Source organism: Chiloscyllium punctatum, chromosome 15, assembly GCF_047496795.1.
Source record: "Chiloscyllium punctatum isolate Juve2018m chromosome 15, sChiPun1.3, whole genome shotgun sequence".
In the NCBI taxonomy this organism is placed as follows: domain Eukaryota; kingdom Metazoa; phylum Chordata; class Chondrichthyes; order Orectolobiformes; family Hemiscylliidae; genus Chiloscyllium; species Chiloscyllium punctatum.
The window spans coordinates 35,012,537-35,028,784 of NC_092753.1; the positions used below are offsets into that span (position 1 = coordinate 35,012,537).

A 16,248-nucleotide genomic window follows, 5' to 3' on the forward strand; every position below is an offset into this window, starting at 1 on the left:
CACAACTGAATAAATCTTAATCTATCTTTCATTGTGGATGGACTCCAATGCTAACAGCCAGCCACAGACTCTAAATTTAACTTGAATCGGCTCTGAACAAGCCTAAACCCTATCTTCCTGTATTTACAGACAAAGTTTTGTCTTACATCCCTCAGGTTCTTTTACTTTTGAAATGGTATCCTATTAAGATATAAAATGTACACAGAAACATAGCATTTAACATCAGTCTGGAACAGTGATATCAATCTGTAATCAGGAATGCTCTAGAGGACGGTTAACATGATATGATATGCTGTTTAACTAACACCAAAAGATCAACCAAAACAAAGCAGCTGGCAGACCAGTAAAAAACAGTTCAACAGTAGATTTGTTGGGGGAGCCCAAGAACTAGAGGGCGATGAGGGGGAAGATTTAAAAGGGACTTAAGGGGCAACATTTCACACAAAGGGTGGTATGTGAATGGAATGAACTGCCAGAGGAATTGGAGGAGACTGGTACAATTACAGCATTTAAAAGGTATCTGGATGTGTACATGAATAGGAAGGGTTTAGAGGGGTGTGGGCCAAGTGCTAGCAAATGGGACTACATTAATTTAGGATATCTTGTCGGCATGGACAAGTTGAACTGAAGGGTCTGTTTTCATGCTGTACATCTCTATGACTCTAACCTGAGCCATGTACATTAATACTTGAAAAGGGTATGAAAAAGCCAGAGATTTTGGCTGGAATCATTTTAACCTTACCAGCCTGTAGATAAGATGAAACTGGTGGTCTATTTTAGTACTTGCCCAGTATTATTTTCCATTGCAAAAGGTGATTGATTAGATTCTGTCAATGTGGTTAAGTGAGAATTTCCTCCAATATGTTTCCAGGATTATTGCTAGAAATGTAGAAGCATGAGGGGAACACATCATACCAAAATTCAAAATCATTGTCGTTATATATCCAATAGATTATAAGACAGAAATGCATGAAACGGAAATTCAGAAATTAAACAGATATTCATTTATACAGTGGATAGAGGAAGTCATAAAATTTCTTCATAATAAGGCACTGCATAGATAATAGATGGCTCTCAAAGCATTTCACAGGCAATATACTAATCAACTTTGCATGTAACCAGATAAGACCAAAATGAAACTGTTATTCCATACGTCTATCTCTCCTTGACATGAGCTAAACCACTCTTCGTAACAATGGCTGCAGATTTTATCCATACAAGGGCTAGTGTGAAGCAGACAAGAGATCTCCTGAAGGTAATGTTCTGATGCTTGGATTAGTTTGGGAAGACCTTGAAAGGTGCTGCTTTTGCATGCAGCAAAATGTGATAGATGTGATAGACGTTGAAGACCTGGGAGAGGAGTAGTCTTCCAAGGGCGAGGATAAGGACATTGAGCAGGAAGAAGATCACCTTCACCATGACAGCGATGCAGCATCAGGCACTGTAAGCCAGACAGAACCTAACTGACACACTTACTTCCAATAAATGTGTTGTTGTTTTGAAAGGTAAACAGGCCCTGTTTATTCTCAAAAACAATTGCTACGTTTTGTTTTTTTCTTGTTGCTTTCCTGTTCAAAGCAATTTAATATGAACAACTGCTTGAAGGCTTTACACTATGTGATGCTCCAAATTGAACAATGCCAAGATATAATGTTACCCTGGGTGTTAGGGTAAAATTAATACTTCTTCACAGAGCATTTTAACATGTCATGGTACGAAGGATAGTTAGCCTCTTTAGCTTCGTTCTTGTAGCTGCAGTCACTATGACAGTCAATCACACAGGTGATGATGTAAAGAGACAACATTAAAAAATACGATTCTCTATTCCTAATGAAGTGTCACCCATGTCATCTATGAGCCCTCAAAAGTTCTCATTTTTGTTGTCCTCCCAATGCTTTACTGTGAAAGGATATTTGGCCTTGTCGCATTTGACTCAGTGCACAGTTGGGTTCCAAAGTGGTGCTGGTGGATTGAATCCTCAAAGGCGCTGACAGTGACAGGTACTTCTGCCACTGGTGGGTGAACAAATGTGTGACCATGGTGCATACTTAATGAGGAAAGCAAGGAGAATTGAGACAGCTAACTCTGTAGAGCTCACAGAGAGAAACTCTATTAAATTCCCTGAAATTGACACAGGGACAATGCTTGGTCAAACTCAGCCCAATATCTGGTAGTGTAGCCCGGAATAAGTAGTCAAACATCGGGGTTAGAAACCGAACCTCGAACCACCTGACCTAAGAGATGGAAATGTTATCGCGAAGCCAGATGCAGGAATCTCGTCACAAAATTTGAGACCAATATTAGAGATGAGAAATACACTTGTATTTCTACACTTGTAACTATAATTCTTTAAAAGTATTGTGATCTTCCAGGTCACAACCAAAACATAACTCCAAGCTTCCCCAAGAACCACATCATGCAAATGGCCAAGCATTTTATTCCAACATACTCTAAGTTAGTTTGTGACAATTTACATGCACATCACTCAAATCTCATGAATACTGTTCAATCCAAATCTGGTAAAATTCTGAGTGCTGTAAAAATGGACTTTCTGCAAAATAAAAATTTCCTGTCCCCAATCTTCCAGTCTTGGTAAATGGTACTCATCCACTAACCCTTCAAGCACCATTTTCACCAATACGTGGCATTCTTTAGATTGCACACTGGGCCTATCAGCAATTATCTTGCAATTTATTTTCTGCTGCAACGCAGATGTCAGAAGTCTGTAGTGGCAGTGGCTTACAGACGCAGAAGTCATTCACCAGCATGCAATCAACAGCGTGCAGGTTCCTCATGACTGCACAGCTTCAAGGGAATGTTGCTTACCAGCCACCTCACAACCCACCAGATTGGAGTGGGAGCAAATCTTTCCTCGATCCTGAGGGGCTGCATAGGACGATGAGAGATTTATACATGGAATTTTCAACTAAACAAACTACAGAATTATGGAATAATTAATAATGACCCCAATAAGTAGAGAAACAGATAATTGTTTCCTCGAGACAGTGTGTGTAAATTAATGCAGCTAGTCATAATTTAACATATCATTTTCAGATAATTAAAAACTATAACATAACCATAACTTGGTGAAAGTTATGGTTTTGAATTTTGTTTCTGTGGTTATCTACATGGAGAAAAGTAATACACCTTAACCACCCAAGTAATGGTTCTGAAAACATTTGCTTTAATACCAAAATGTATTCCAAAATTAACAGAATACACCACTTGTACAAGAATCGAGGAACCTCGACAGTACAGAAAAAGGCCATTCGGCCCACTGAGTCTGCACTGATCTTTCAAAGAGCATCCCACCCAGACCCAAATCCATTTCCATAACCCACTTTTACCATGGCTAACCCACCTTGTCTGCACATTCCTAAACATTATGGGGCAACTTAGCATGGCCTGTCCACCTTATCTGCACATCTTTGGACTGAATATTTATTGAAATGAAATTGCACATACGAAATGAAATCATGCAAATTTAGTTTTTATCACATTGCCAGAACAAAGCACAACATTTATTTCCAAAAGAACATCTTGCATTTAAATACACCATCTATATATTTCCAGAATGCATTTGAAATATCTGCAAATGAAAGCATTTTATTTATGCCATAAACTTCACTCAAAATACTAATGCTGCATATCAAAATATTCAGAACAATTCTTGTATTGCTTAACTGAGGTACGACATTAGGCAGCACTACTTTGTTTACACTGCTGGAACATAACCAGAAAAATAAGCTTCCATGAAAGTGCACATCTCCACTTCTTGTTTCTATTATATAGCTTCTCCAAAATTTTAGGACTGCAGGTAATGAGCAGAAAATTTAGTAACAACTGCTCAACATGGGAGGGAAGATTTACTCTAGAAGCTGGGACAATCCTAATAAGATCAAAAAGATTTATATTCCAATAAAGCTACGGCTTTTTATTCAAAGTCTTCAGAATTTACTGAATGGGCAGAAGGAAGAATTTATGGAATAAGCATAACTGCAATTGTACACCTGTATATAATACAACTGATTTACCTTACATGCTTCACCAGGCTCAAGTGATTCACTGGGTCTCTCTTTATCATGGCTTGGTTCGGTATGGTTGTTTAACGTATCTGTCCAGAAACAAATAGAAGTAATTACATAATTCAAGCAACAAATTTCAGCAATTTATCAATGATTAAAGTTTTACCAATTTAAAAGTAAATTAAAGTCTGCATCATTTTAAAATTGCATCTAAATACTGTACCTGACTTTTTGTTAACCTTTGGATGTCAATAGAGAGCATTAGCATTTTTGAATGGACAGAAAACATTTTCAGCTAAGAATGAATACAGCATGTTGTAATTAATCCCACATTACTGATACATTGTGCAGTGTTCACAGATCAACTCAAAGCTATGACATGAAGCTTTTGTGAACAAATAATAGGACAGGTTTTGGGTAACAGGATTACTGCTACAAAATCCATTAATGCTGTAAACTTTATATCTGTTAGTCTGTTCACTTTTAACAATTGTGGGAGTGTGAAAGGACATGTACAGCTGCTGGTACAGATCACTCTTTCAAGTCTGTGTAATTATTTTAAAAGCGTGATAACAGCTTGTAGAGATTACAGTATCCAAGTTCCCTTTAATTATTTTTTTTTAAAAAAGTGATAGAGTCAGCACAAGAAAAATGGGATGGACTGCAGTCGACATTAACAGTGCAATTTGTGAGCACTGATTCACTGACAATATTTTCCATTTATTCAACTTTAATCAACTTTTCTTTCCCTGCAATGCTCTGCCTCACTGAAAGGTACATATGTTTTGCACCACAGCAAAATTAGTTTTCAATTGGCACTGAAAATGTGAAGAGAAAACAAATAGCAATTCAACGTTGTAATGACTGTGGCAGTATAGTAAGGAAAAGTATAGGATGATTTTTTTTTTCATCCAAAGCAGGAGTGATACATCCAAACTGACACAGCTGCAAACATTTTTGGCTTGGGAAACCTAACCCAGTCTGCTCTCCTGTTGAGCTTAACAGCTAAAAGCAGGCAGTAAATTTCACTGCAACTACTTACAAATGTCAAGCCACCGAAGTTGGAACCTTCCAGTCACTAATGGAGATCAATAACCAGAACATTTCCAGGTGACTTGACTCTTTTCAAAAGTGCTTCAAATCAATGTTTTAATTTTTATATGATCTGTCCTTAGGATTGGCAGCATAATGTTCTAAGCAATAGATGTGATAGGAAGATTAGAAAAGGGAGGTGGAGGGCAAGAAAGGAGGAGAAGTGGCATTTTTGATTTGGGATAACATTACAACTGTACTTAGGGATGGTACTTCTGGGAATACTTCCAGGGAAGCTATTTGGATGGAACTGAGAAATAAGAAAGGGATGATCACCTGATTGGGATTGTACTGTAGATACCCCAGTAGTCAGAGGGAAATTGAAAAAGAAATTTCCAAGGAGATTTCTGTTATCTATAAGAATAGTAAGGTGGTTATGGTAGAGGATTTTAACTTTCTGAACATAGACTGGGACTGCTATAGTGTTAAGGACTTGGATAGAGAGGAATTTGTTAAGTGTATACAAGAACATTTTCTGATTCAGCATGTGGACGTACCTATGAGAGAAGCTGCAAAACTTGACCAACCCTTGGGAAATAAGGCAGGGCAGGTGACGGAGGTGTCAATGGGGGAGCACTTTGGGGGCAGTGATCATAATTCTACAAGTTTTTAAATAGTGATGGAATAGACTGGACCTAAAACTTAGAAGCTTTAAGTTGGAGGAAAGCCAATTTTGATGGTAGCCATGATGTGGAGTTGCTAGTGTTGGATTGTGGTGGACAAAGTTAAAAATCACACAAAAGTGGGTTATAGCCCAACAGGTTTATTTGGAAGTACCAGCTCTCAGAGCACTGCTCCTTCATCAGGTAACTAGTGGGGCAGGATCATAAGTCACAGAATTGAAAGCAAAAAGATCACAGTATCATGCAATTAAAACGATATATTGAACAAACCTGGATTGCTGTTAAGTCTTTCATCTTTTAAAATGGGTTGCAGGTTTTGGTTCATTAATATGTAAAATTCATCCTATACTTTTTCTTCCTATACAACCACAGTCATAACAATGTTGAATTGCCATTTTCTTCTCTACATATTTTCAGTACAATTGAAAACTAATTTTGGTGTGGTGCAGAACATATGTACCTTTCAGTGAGACAGGGATTTACATATTAATGAACCAAAACCTGCAACCCCTTCTAACAGATTAAAAGATTTAAGGGCAATCTAGTTTGTTAAATATATTGCTTTAATTGCACGACACTGTAATCTTTTGTTATAGATTCTGTCTTATGACCCTGCCCCACTAGTTGTTATTGTTATAGGATCGGCAAAGAGAAGAAATGTTGTTGTTAATGCATTTACTAATAAGCAGCAGGCAAGAAAGTGATGTTGAGGCAAAGATGAAATCAGGCCATGATCATATTGAATGGTGAAGCAGGCTCAGGGGTGTTTAATTGCCTAATCTTGCTCAGAGTTATTACGTTCTCTGTTTTTAAAACTTAAACAAAAGAATTCTATCAAGACGAGACCAAGGTCCACATGATCAATTATCAAATCAATTATAGGGCCACAAAGCGCCAGGGACTCAGGTTCAATGCCAGCCTTGGGCAACTGTCTATGTGGAATTTGCACATTGTCCCCATGTCTGCATGGGTTTCCTCCGGGTGTTCCAATTTCCTCCTACAGTCCAAACATGTGCAGGTTAGCTAATAAAAAAATCCCCACTGGTGTCCAGGGATGTGCAGGTTAGGTGGGTTAGCCATGGTAAAAAAAAACTATGTGGGGGTAACATGGATAGGGTGGAGGGTGGGTCTGGGTGAGATGGTCTTTGGAGGGGTCACTGCAGATTTGACAGGCCAAATGGCCTCTTTCTGAACTATAGGAATTCGATGAATCAAGGAATGACCACCACTGTACAGACAACAGCATGTCATCAGCATTAAAGGTGAAAAAAGGACAGAGAGATAGTCAAACAATGGAGCATGACTCCTTCCAGTTAAGGTGCCATAAACACCACGGTATCTATCAAACCGACTGCCAAAGCCCACTGTGTGCCAACTTAAATTTCCTTCATAAATTCTCAGCAAGTCATACAATTTTCTTTAAGATCATTCAGAACTAAATCTAGTTCTATTAGTTTTAACCTACTTCAAATTGTTAGTAGTAGGTTTATGTAATTTTTCGACCAGCAGTGCTCACTGGGAAGGAAAGAGTGAAGTACATGTTGGGACCAGCTTATGCTTTATGACACCGAGCTTCCAGGTACACAATTAGATGACCATTTTACGACACACAATAAGCACCTGTATGAATTACGTTGATAATATTAATTTACTGGTTTATAAAATATTGGTTCGAAATGTCCTCCATTGCTTTCAACGGCAGGAGATTGACACCAAGTCCAATAAACTCCTGGCAAGGCTGCAAATTCTACTTTACAGAAATGCCACATTTGGTTTAAACCTGTGATCTAAGTTTCATTATTCAGCTTAAGGCAATTTAAGTATTATCTTTTTGCACCAGATATAAAATTTCACAATAAATTAATATTTATTAGGTGTCAAGGAGTTTAGTTTCATTTTATTTAAAAGCAGCTTAAAATAAAGTTTATGATACTTTAGTTTCTATCTTAATTTTATCACTGCGTTCCAATATAAATTTCCCTTTCTCTACAATAAAGTTTAAAAGTGAAGTCTTTGAGTGGTTACCTCCTGGATTATTTTCAATGAGACCATTTCAATGTGATTAGCTGCTTATTCTGCTTGATTACTGAAGTGCTGCTAGATGCGTAACGATGCCTTTGATTTACAATCAGATTCAAAACGACATCAAAAAAAAGGAAATAAGTGTCTCAGAGATTGCTAGATACTTTGAGGTCAGCAGCAAGCACCATTATGTTGCTGCTGGCCACAAGATATGGTCCATTAAGTATCCTTTCAATATCCCAGTTGATTTAGTATCAGAAGCATAGAACAATGGTGTAAATTGTTTTCATGACAAAATGACGACTCTTATTTAAATCTCTACATCAACATAACTGATATCATCATCCTCTCCCATACAGAACTGATTAGCAGTGAAAAGAAACCAAATTTATCCTACTACATTGCACTCATTTGGTTTGCATATTGTACTAAAGTTTAAATAACTTCATGCTGGTATGACATTGATTCGAACGTCATGCTGGTTAGTTGTGTGAATGACTGAACTAAAAATGTATAGGCAAAAGCTGCATACGGGGCTTTATATATTATTATTCCAACAGTTGCTAACATAAGCCCAGAATGTTACTATTATCCTTATTCTAGCTATTCAATTAATTCTCTGGCAACACACATTCTGCCTGAAACAGACTTCTATCCTCTTTCTGTTTCTTGATGCTTTCTCATGCAAATCAGGGTTTTATTCTGAGTTTTGGTTTAAAGAAACCAAGAAAAGCAGGCACCCTTGGTGAAGAAAGCAACAGAACGTTGCAAAAGCAAAGTCCAGGTCACATATAACCTTTGTTTTATATTTAAAACCAAGAAATTCATTTTCTAGCCATTCCTGCAGTTAGAAAGCACTGTTTTACATATTACCTGAGAATGGAACAACTATTCATTTCAACACAAAATACCTCTATTCAAGGGTCAGTGAGAACCTTTGCAAATTGTGGCAGAGCATAAGTCAATCTGCTGGTATTCATTTTCTTCACAACTTCAAATTGGTGGTGGTTCAAATCCATAGACCTAATTCCACTGGATCCAAAAGAGCCAGCTAAACATGCTTGTTGCTATCCACCGATCTCCAACCACAGAATAAAGAACAAAAATGAGTGCCCACTTATCTCGATCATCTTACCAGCAACTCCACAGTATTGATCTGATTGGTTCTGCTAACTTTCAAATCAATAACTGTCTATCTATTAGTAAAATAAGGTTTTGGTGCATCTTTGCAGATGATGCAGAGAGAGAAAGGAGCATGTTTAGTTGTTGCCAGGATACCAATTTAGCTGGCTTTCATGGGCCTGTAACAGATTTCACAGCTAGATTTGTGGTCTGGAACACATGGAAGTTTTGATCTCGCAGATCATCTGTTCTAATGTTACCTTACATTAGGAACAAAGCAACAAATGAAAAGTCGTGGAGATAGTCAAAGTGGATGAGCAAGACAGCACATTGAAAAGGCTAAGGTATTATCAGAAACTAAGTCTGAGACTTATTTATCTGCCAATTCCCATTAAAGAAGTTTTCTTCATTATTCTTTGGGATATGGACACATCAGTGGATGTATAAAGTTTGTGCATGTGGAGCCAATCAAGGGGTCTGCATTTTCCTGGACAGAGGTGAGTGTCTTCAGTATTTTTGTTGTTGTTCACATATAGGAAATGGAGAATATTCTATCATAATTTTGAAATGTGCCTTGTAAGTAGTAGGATGTGTTTGGGGTGTCAAGACCGGAGACATAGACAAAACACGCAGCCTCTAACCTGCACATGTACAAGGTGGCATTAGACACAATTTGTTTCCCAGCGCTTGTACATCCTGATTATTATTACAGAAGCCATCTATTTAACCAAGCCTGACTACTGGGTCTTCTTCCATATTAGCATAAGCTATTTCATTGTTTGAGGATTTGCAAATGGAACTGAAACTTGTGCAATCAGAAGCAACATTCTTACTTTATGTTGAAGGTGATTGATGAAGCAGTCTTTGGCCGAGAACACTGCCCTGAGAAACTCCTGAAGCTGACCGCAATAAATATGACTATTTTCCGTGCTGTCAGGTAAGGCCTTGGCAATTCATGAGTTTTTTTTTCCACCATCTGCTCCCCACGGACTTCAGTTTTTCTTAGGACCCTTTGAGCCTTCTTTTTAGTGTTGCTTTGAAACCAGGGACAGTCACTTTCACTTTCTATCATAGACTGCTGCAGCTCAGAAATAGCTCACTTGATCTGTCAAAAAGTGCTGATGTTTTTCCGCCTGTTCATCATCTAATCTTAGCTCACTTTTTTTTTCCCTGTAAACACTCTTTCGAGTATACATTGAATTTTATGTTTAAAAAAAATGCAAATGCTGGTACAATGGTGTGTCAAAGAATTCCAAACATCTAACCCCCATCTAGGCAAAATTTTTTTTAATGTCACCCACTATGTAGAAAGCAAAGTTACATTGCATGCAGCATGGTGGCTCAGCAGCTAGCACTGCTGCCTCACAGTGCCAGGAACCTGGGTTTGATTCCACCTCGGTGACTATCTGTGTGGAGTTTGCATATCCTCCCCATGTCTGGGTGGGTTTCCTCCAGGTGGTCTGGTTTCCTCCCACAGTCCAAAGATGTGCAGGTTAGGTGGATTGGCCATGCTAAATTGCTTATCGTGTCCAGGGACGTGTAGGCTAGGTGGGTTAGCCATAGAAAATGCAGAGCCACAGGGCTAGGGCAGGGGTGTATGTCTGGGTGGGATGCTCTTCAGAGGGTCAGTGCGGACTCGAAGGGCTGTCTGGCCTGTTTCCACACTGTAGAGATTCTATAAACATTTTTATTCATATTTAAATTTTTAAAATGTTAAATGATAAGTTATTTGCAATAATGAGACTCCAAAAACATTACATTCTAGACAGCTGTAGAAGCCAATATATATGGCCTTTACTTCATGTTACAAAACCACAATCTAGACCAGCATTGCCAGAATATCATAAAGAAAATTTTTTAATTGAATCAAGTAGAAAGTGAATAGCAATGCTAGGTATACTTTTAATTCAATTTTCCTTTATAAATATAGACAGGAATAAACTTGCTGCTTGTACTACCATTTTCTCCAATTTCCATTAAAAACATATGGGTGGGGTGTATTACAACTGTTTCAAAAACCCAGCAGTTTCCCATGTGACAGTTTAAAGATAAAATCACTCCCATGGCATATCACTGTACTATTGCCATTAAAGACACTCCTATGGATCATAAAGTATTTAAAAGGGAATGGTAGTCACTACCTTGATGGCTGCAAACAAATCCACTGTCACTCAATGCATCAGTTGCCACGACTCGACGAAGAGGTGAAGTGCACATACATCCATCCGCTGGTTGACCAATTGTTCGCAGAGTGAGAGAAAGTGATGGTGCAGAGAGGATAGTCTTCAAGTCAGACACAACCAGATCTTTGGCTTTCATTTTATTAATTTCCAAAACTTCATCACCAACTCTTAGACCTAATTGCAAAAGCGAAATATATTACATTAAAAATTTACAATTCCGAAAGTAATATTCACCTTCCTTCAGCATTTTTAATGTTTTAAACTTTATTTTAAACTCTTCTCTCAAGATGCATTTCTGACAGCCTTAAAAGCAAACAACTAGTTCAAAGAAACCCTGAGGGGGCTGGGCGTGTCAGCAGCCTTGGGTCGATCATTCGCCAATTTCTTCTTAAAGTATGTGGAAAAAAGCCTCGCCTTATAACAATGCTTTTGCAGGCAGTATTGTCACCAAGCTATTTCCTGGCATCAGGAACTCATTCTACACAAAAAAAGAAATCGCTCATTTCCTTCATGATTTAACTACACATGTTGAGAGGAAAAGCATCAAGGGCAAATGGAGAAGTGGTGCGCACAGATTTTTGCATTGAATTGAGCAATAATAAAATACAAGTCCACAATAATGGCTCTATATTATATGCTACTGAATTTCAGAAGGCAGTATATAGATAACAATTTGGAGAGTTGTGGATTAGCAGTAGAGTTGCAACTTGAACAGTAATCATTTAAAACGAGTCAACAAGTGCACAGACATTTTGCAAGACTGATTTCTCAGACTAGCTATTGCTACTCCAATTAGTAACAGAAGGCTTGGTTTTACATAAGTGGAGTCGAGTGAATAGGCAGCCAAAGAGCAGGGAGGGATTTGAGATACTGCAACTGCACAAAATAAAATGAAATTAAATGAATATAACAATTTGAAATTAAAAAGGGCAAAATAAGTCAAATTGGGTATTTTACGGGGGAAAAAAAAGAGGAAAATCATATTAAAATTATGTCAGAGAACACAAGAAATAAAATACAAGATTTGACTCCTACCATAAAAATAAAGTTCGGAATAGGATGGGAATCATAGGGCAAATACCCTTACTTCAGCTCTTAATGAGCTATTAGATTTGATCACTTACCATGACATTACTATGTACATGGAGAAAAAAAAAGAGATGATCAGAGCCAGACAAAGAAGGTTCTAAAAATTAGGTCATATTGATCAAATTTACAGAATTATTTTGAAGCAGAGTGGATAACTCAAACTGTAAACATATTTTATAGAAGACTTGCAACAAAGATACTGGTGTATGGTATTAAGATGAATGCGACAATATGCATTTGGTGGCAAATGGAGGAAAATAAAGAAAAGAACACAGCAAGCCAGAGCCAACATTTTCAAAATATAGCCTTTGATTATTCTCAGCGTTTTGGGGGAAAAACAAAATTTAATATTCTCTGAAACAGAATGCAGGAATCATGACATGATTTACTCATGTCAATTAACAGCAACAAAGGCAATACTAGAATCAACGCTGCCTGCTATCTTGAATGACGTGTGTGTCTCTAGCTGGTGTTAACTATGTTGCTGACTGACAAGATACCGATGATGGAGGCCATTATTGTAAGCAGGCAGTACCAATAGTGTTACTTGAGCCTTGCTTATTGTTCTAGCAGCAGTTAATTTTCACTGATTTTACTGGGACGTAGAACACACACTTTGCTTCAGCACCGGTCCACAATGAGCAAGTCTGAAGACTTCTTGAAGGGGAGGTATTACGAGCAATGACATGTGTATTAGTGCCTATCTGTGCAGTAAAGCCTTATCTCAAATCATCTTGCATATCCCTGCTTTGGTCAAAGAAGTTGCTCTGTTAATACTGTGCGATAGCTTGCACACAATGGCAACCCCATGTTAAAAGAATCTACGCACAGGTATCTTCCACTTCCTCAAAATAAAATTTGGGATGTATTCCATGAGGGTTCTGATGTGCAACCCCAGCAACAATAGGAGATGCCATACAGACAAAACCCAATTAGCGTGGCCTGCTGAGATTCCCCCAGCCATTCAACTCTTTCAGCCAGTCTCAAAGTTGAGGCTAAGTGTGGGGCTAATGGACAATTAAGTTGTCAATAATTTGTCTTTTACAGGCCTCAACTGGGCAAGAGTGGGTGGAATACCCTGCACCTCACCACTCACTGTAAAACTGTCAGAGGTCATTGGGAAATTTTATTGACCCTTCCCTCATGCCAGTCACCTGCAAATCCCCCAATAGGGTAGATAAAATTCTATCTCTTGTGCCTTTTGCCTTTCACATACAGTACCAGTTGAACTGGGAGCCAGAGCTGCATATCATGCCCAGAATTGTGCTACCACCCAGTGAGATCTCTAGGAACTGCAGCTACAGAGATTTCTCAATGATTATAATTTTAGTTTCTGGTAATATCCAAGACAACTGCTTGTCACGTACTACATTAGTACAGAAAAAAAATCCACAATTCCTTTTCTGTTGCTGACTGCATGATTGGATCGGATGAATAGAGACAGGTTCTATACACAGTAACAAATTGTAGATGAGTTGTCTACATCTGAGACAAGAGGCAAGGAAAGCAGAGACAACCAGCTCTCCAGAGGGCGAGGTCATAAATGAGTTCTGCTGCAGAGACCTCAGTGGAGCACGTCAATGGAGCAGCCCCCAGGGAAAAGCTAATGGGTACACACAATAAAATGTGCTGTGCATAGAGCAGCCCAAATTTGAGTCATTTGTACCAAGATGTCACACTCTGCAGCCAGTTCCTCTTGGCCACAGGTGTTCAAAGTCATCCTCCAAATTATTAGCAGTCTCCTTCACTGAAATTCAGTTCTGTTCCATCATCCACACTGCAGTGTCTGAGGTAAAACTGTGTTGCAGTATCAGGACAGACAAACATACAACAGTAAACAGGCAGTGAGGGAAAATCTGAGAGTGACTCGTTTGTGCTTGTATTCTTTGATTTAGATAATAGTTTTGAATGTTTCTGCTGCACTGGCTTTTTTATTTTTTGCAATCTGGTGAAGTTGATGCTGTTTACTTGCTCTTCTCTCTATTGCTCTTCCAGTACTACCCAAAAACAGAAACTTGGCTGGGTATGTTGAAGGAGAAAAGTAAAGTCGTGGTGAGAGTTGGCAAGCAACTTGTGAATGAGAATATATAGAATTTTCAGAAAGTGCCATGGAAAGAGATGCCAGCATCTTCAATCATTTCCCTCACAAAACTGGCTCTGGCTGCAGCAAATCATCAGGATGAGGATATTCAGCTGCACTCTAGCTTGCACTATAAAAAAGTACGTGTGCCAGTCAGTATGGGTGATATGCCCATCATTGTTGAAAAATGGTAGTGTGGGTTTGAGCTGTGAGATGTGAATGTGGATTTTAAGCATTGCTAAGTGTGTACAAGGTGAAGCTATGATTGTTGAGTATGAATTCTGCTTGATAAGGAATTGACGCAGGTGTGATTGGGCTGTCGTGTATCAAGTAGTTACTGAGTCTTGGAGGGACGTGGCATTTGAAGGAGTATGCTCTGAACTTGATCACTAGTGTGAGGACGCAACATTTTTTAAACAATGTATTCAGGTTCTCAGGGCTCTGTTCCGGATATTAAACATCTGGTCCTACCATTTCCTGGCTCCCAGCAAATAGAGCAAATGTCTTCCTCTACACCTCATCAACAGAGATTATTATTGCACTGGAAAAATCCTGGAGCCTCTTGCTTATGTGTTAGACCATTAGAATGCTTTCTTCCATGACAGAATGCATTGTAGAACTACTTTGACACTTGCTTCACCAGAAAGGACCTCCCCTTTGAACTGTGCTAAAGTCTAAATGTTATCGGTAGTTACCTTTTTCATTTTTGGATCACGTGCTGTGGAATGCTGAGGATAACACAAATTAGTAAACAATATTTTCTGTATTTGTCAGTTACACAGCCGAGAGCCAAGTTTCAATGTTGCTCTTGAGAGCCAAATCATGCTAATGCTGCTTTAATCAGGGTTCTGCAAATATTCCAGAATCATGTCAGATAAATAGGAGTATAACCCCAAATTCTTTATCCTACATTCTTTCATGGCATATGGGTGTCACTGGCAAGGCTGGAATCTGTTGCTCATTCCCAAAGGCCTTGCAGTGACTAGCCTGCAAGGTCATTTCATGGACCCGAAAGTTCCACTGTAAAAAGCTGAACTAAAATTTTAATGACTATTAAATAGGATATTACAATGCAGTGCTATGAATTGTCCATAAGAAACAGTAACAGGAGTAGACCATTTAGCTCCTCAATCCTGCTTCACCATTCAATAGGATCATGGTTGATCTGAATTCCTCATGTTCATTTTCCTGCCTTTTCCCTATTATCCTCGGTTCCCCTACTGATCAAGAATCTACATCAGACTTAAATATACACAAGGACTGTGTGCCCATTGCTCACAATGGCAAGGAGTTCTAAAGACTCTCATCCATCTGGGAGGAGAAATTCCTGCTCATCTCAATCTTAAATTAACACCCCTTTATTCCTAGACTGTGCCCACTGGTCCTGGACTCTCTCAAGAGGGGAAACATCCTCTTAGGATTTACCCTGTCAAGCCCTTTAGGAATCCTATATGTTTCAATGAGATCACTTCTCAGTCTTCTAAATTCCACTGAGCGAGTTCCATCCTGTTTAGCCTTTGGTCATCAGACAATTCCTCCATACCAGGGATCATCTTAGCAAACATTCTTTGAACTGCTTTAATGAAAGGATACCTTTCTTTAAATAAGGGGACTAAAACCATGCTCAGTAATCCAAATATGGTCCCACCAGCACCTTGCAGTAAGACATCTCTCTCTTCTTACACTCCAATCCTCTTATAATAAAAGGGTCAACATTCAATAGTCTTCCTATGACCTGCTGCATCAGTGCTAGTATTCTGTTTTTCATGAGCAAGTACCCCTGAATCCCTTTAGATCCTAGCTTTCTGCAGGTTTTCTCCAGATAAATAATACTGAGTCTTTGCATGGAGTGGTTTGCTCAGCTATTTCAGACGGTGGTTAAAAGGCAACCACATTGCTGACCATCTGTTGTCAGTAGGCCACACCAAGTAAGGACAGCAGATTACCTTCCCTAAATGATATTAGTGAACCAAATAGGTTTTTACAGTCATTGCTAGTTGCGGTCATCATTA

General features: G+C 38.7%; 1 protein-coding gene across 5 annotated transcripts in view; it reads right to left on the minus strand.

Moving 5' to 3' along the window:
* The window catches only part of LOC140486192 (rho guanine nucleotide exchange factor TIAM1-like), a 334,442-nt gene that overhangs the window by 92,078 nt on the left and 226,116 nt on the right, over window positions 1-16,248 (minus strand). For all 5 annotated transcript variants that reach the window (XM_072584976.1, XM_072584973.1, XM_072584974.1 and 2 more), the window contains 2 exons: window positions 11,026-11,241; window positions 4,035-4,114 (listed from right to left, as the gene is read on the minus strand). In XM_072584976.1, the coding sequence (XP_072441077.1) occupies window positions 4,035-4,114; window positions 11,026-11,241 (296 nt within the window). The remainder of the gene's footprint in view (window positions 1-4,034; window positions 4,115-11,025; window positions 11,242-16,248) is intronic.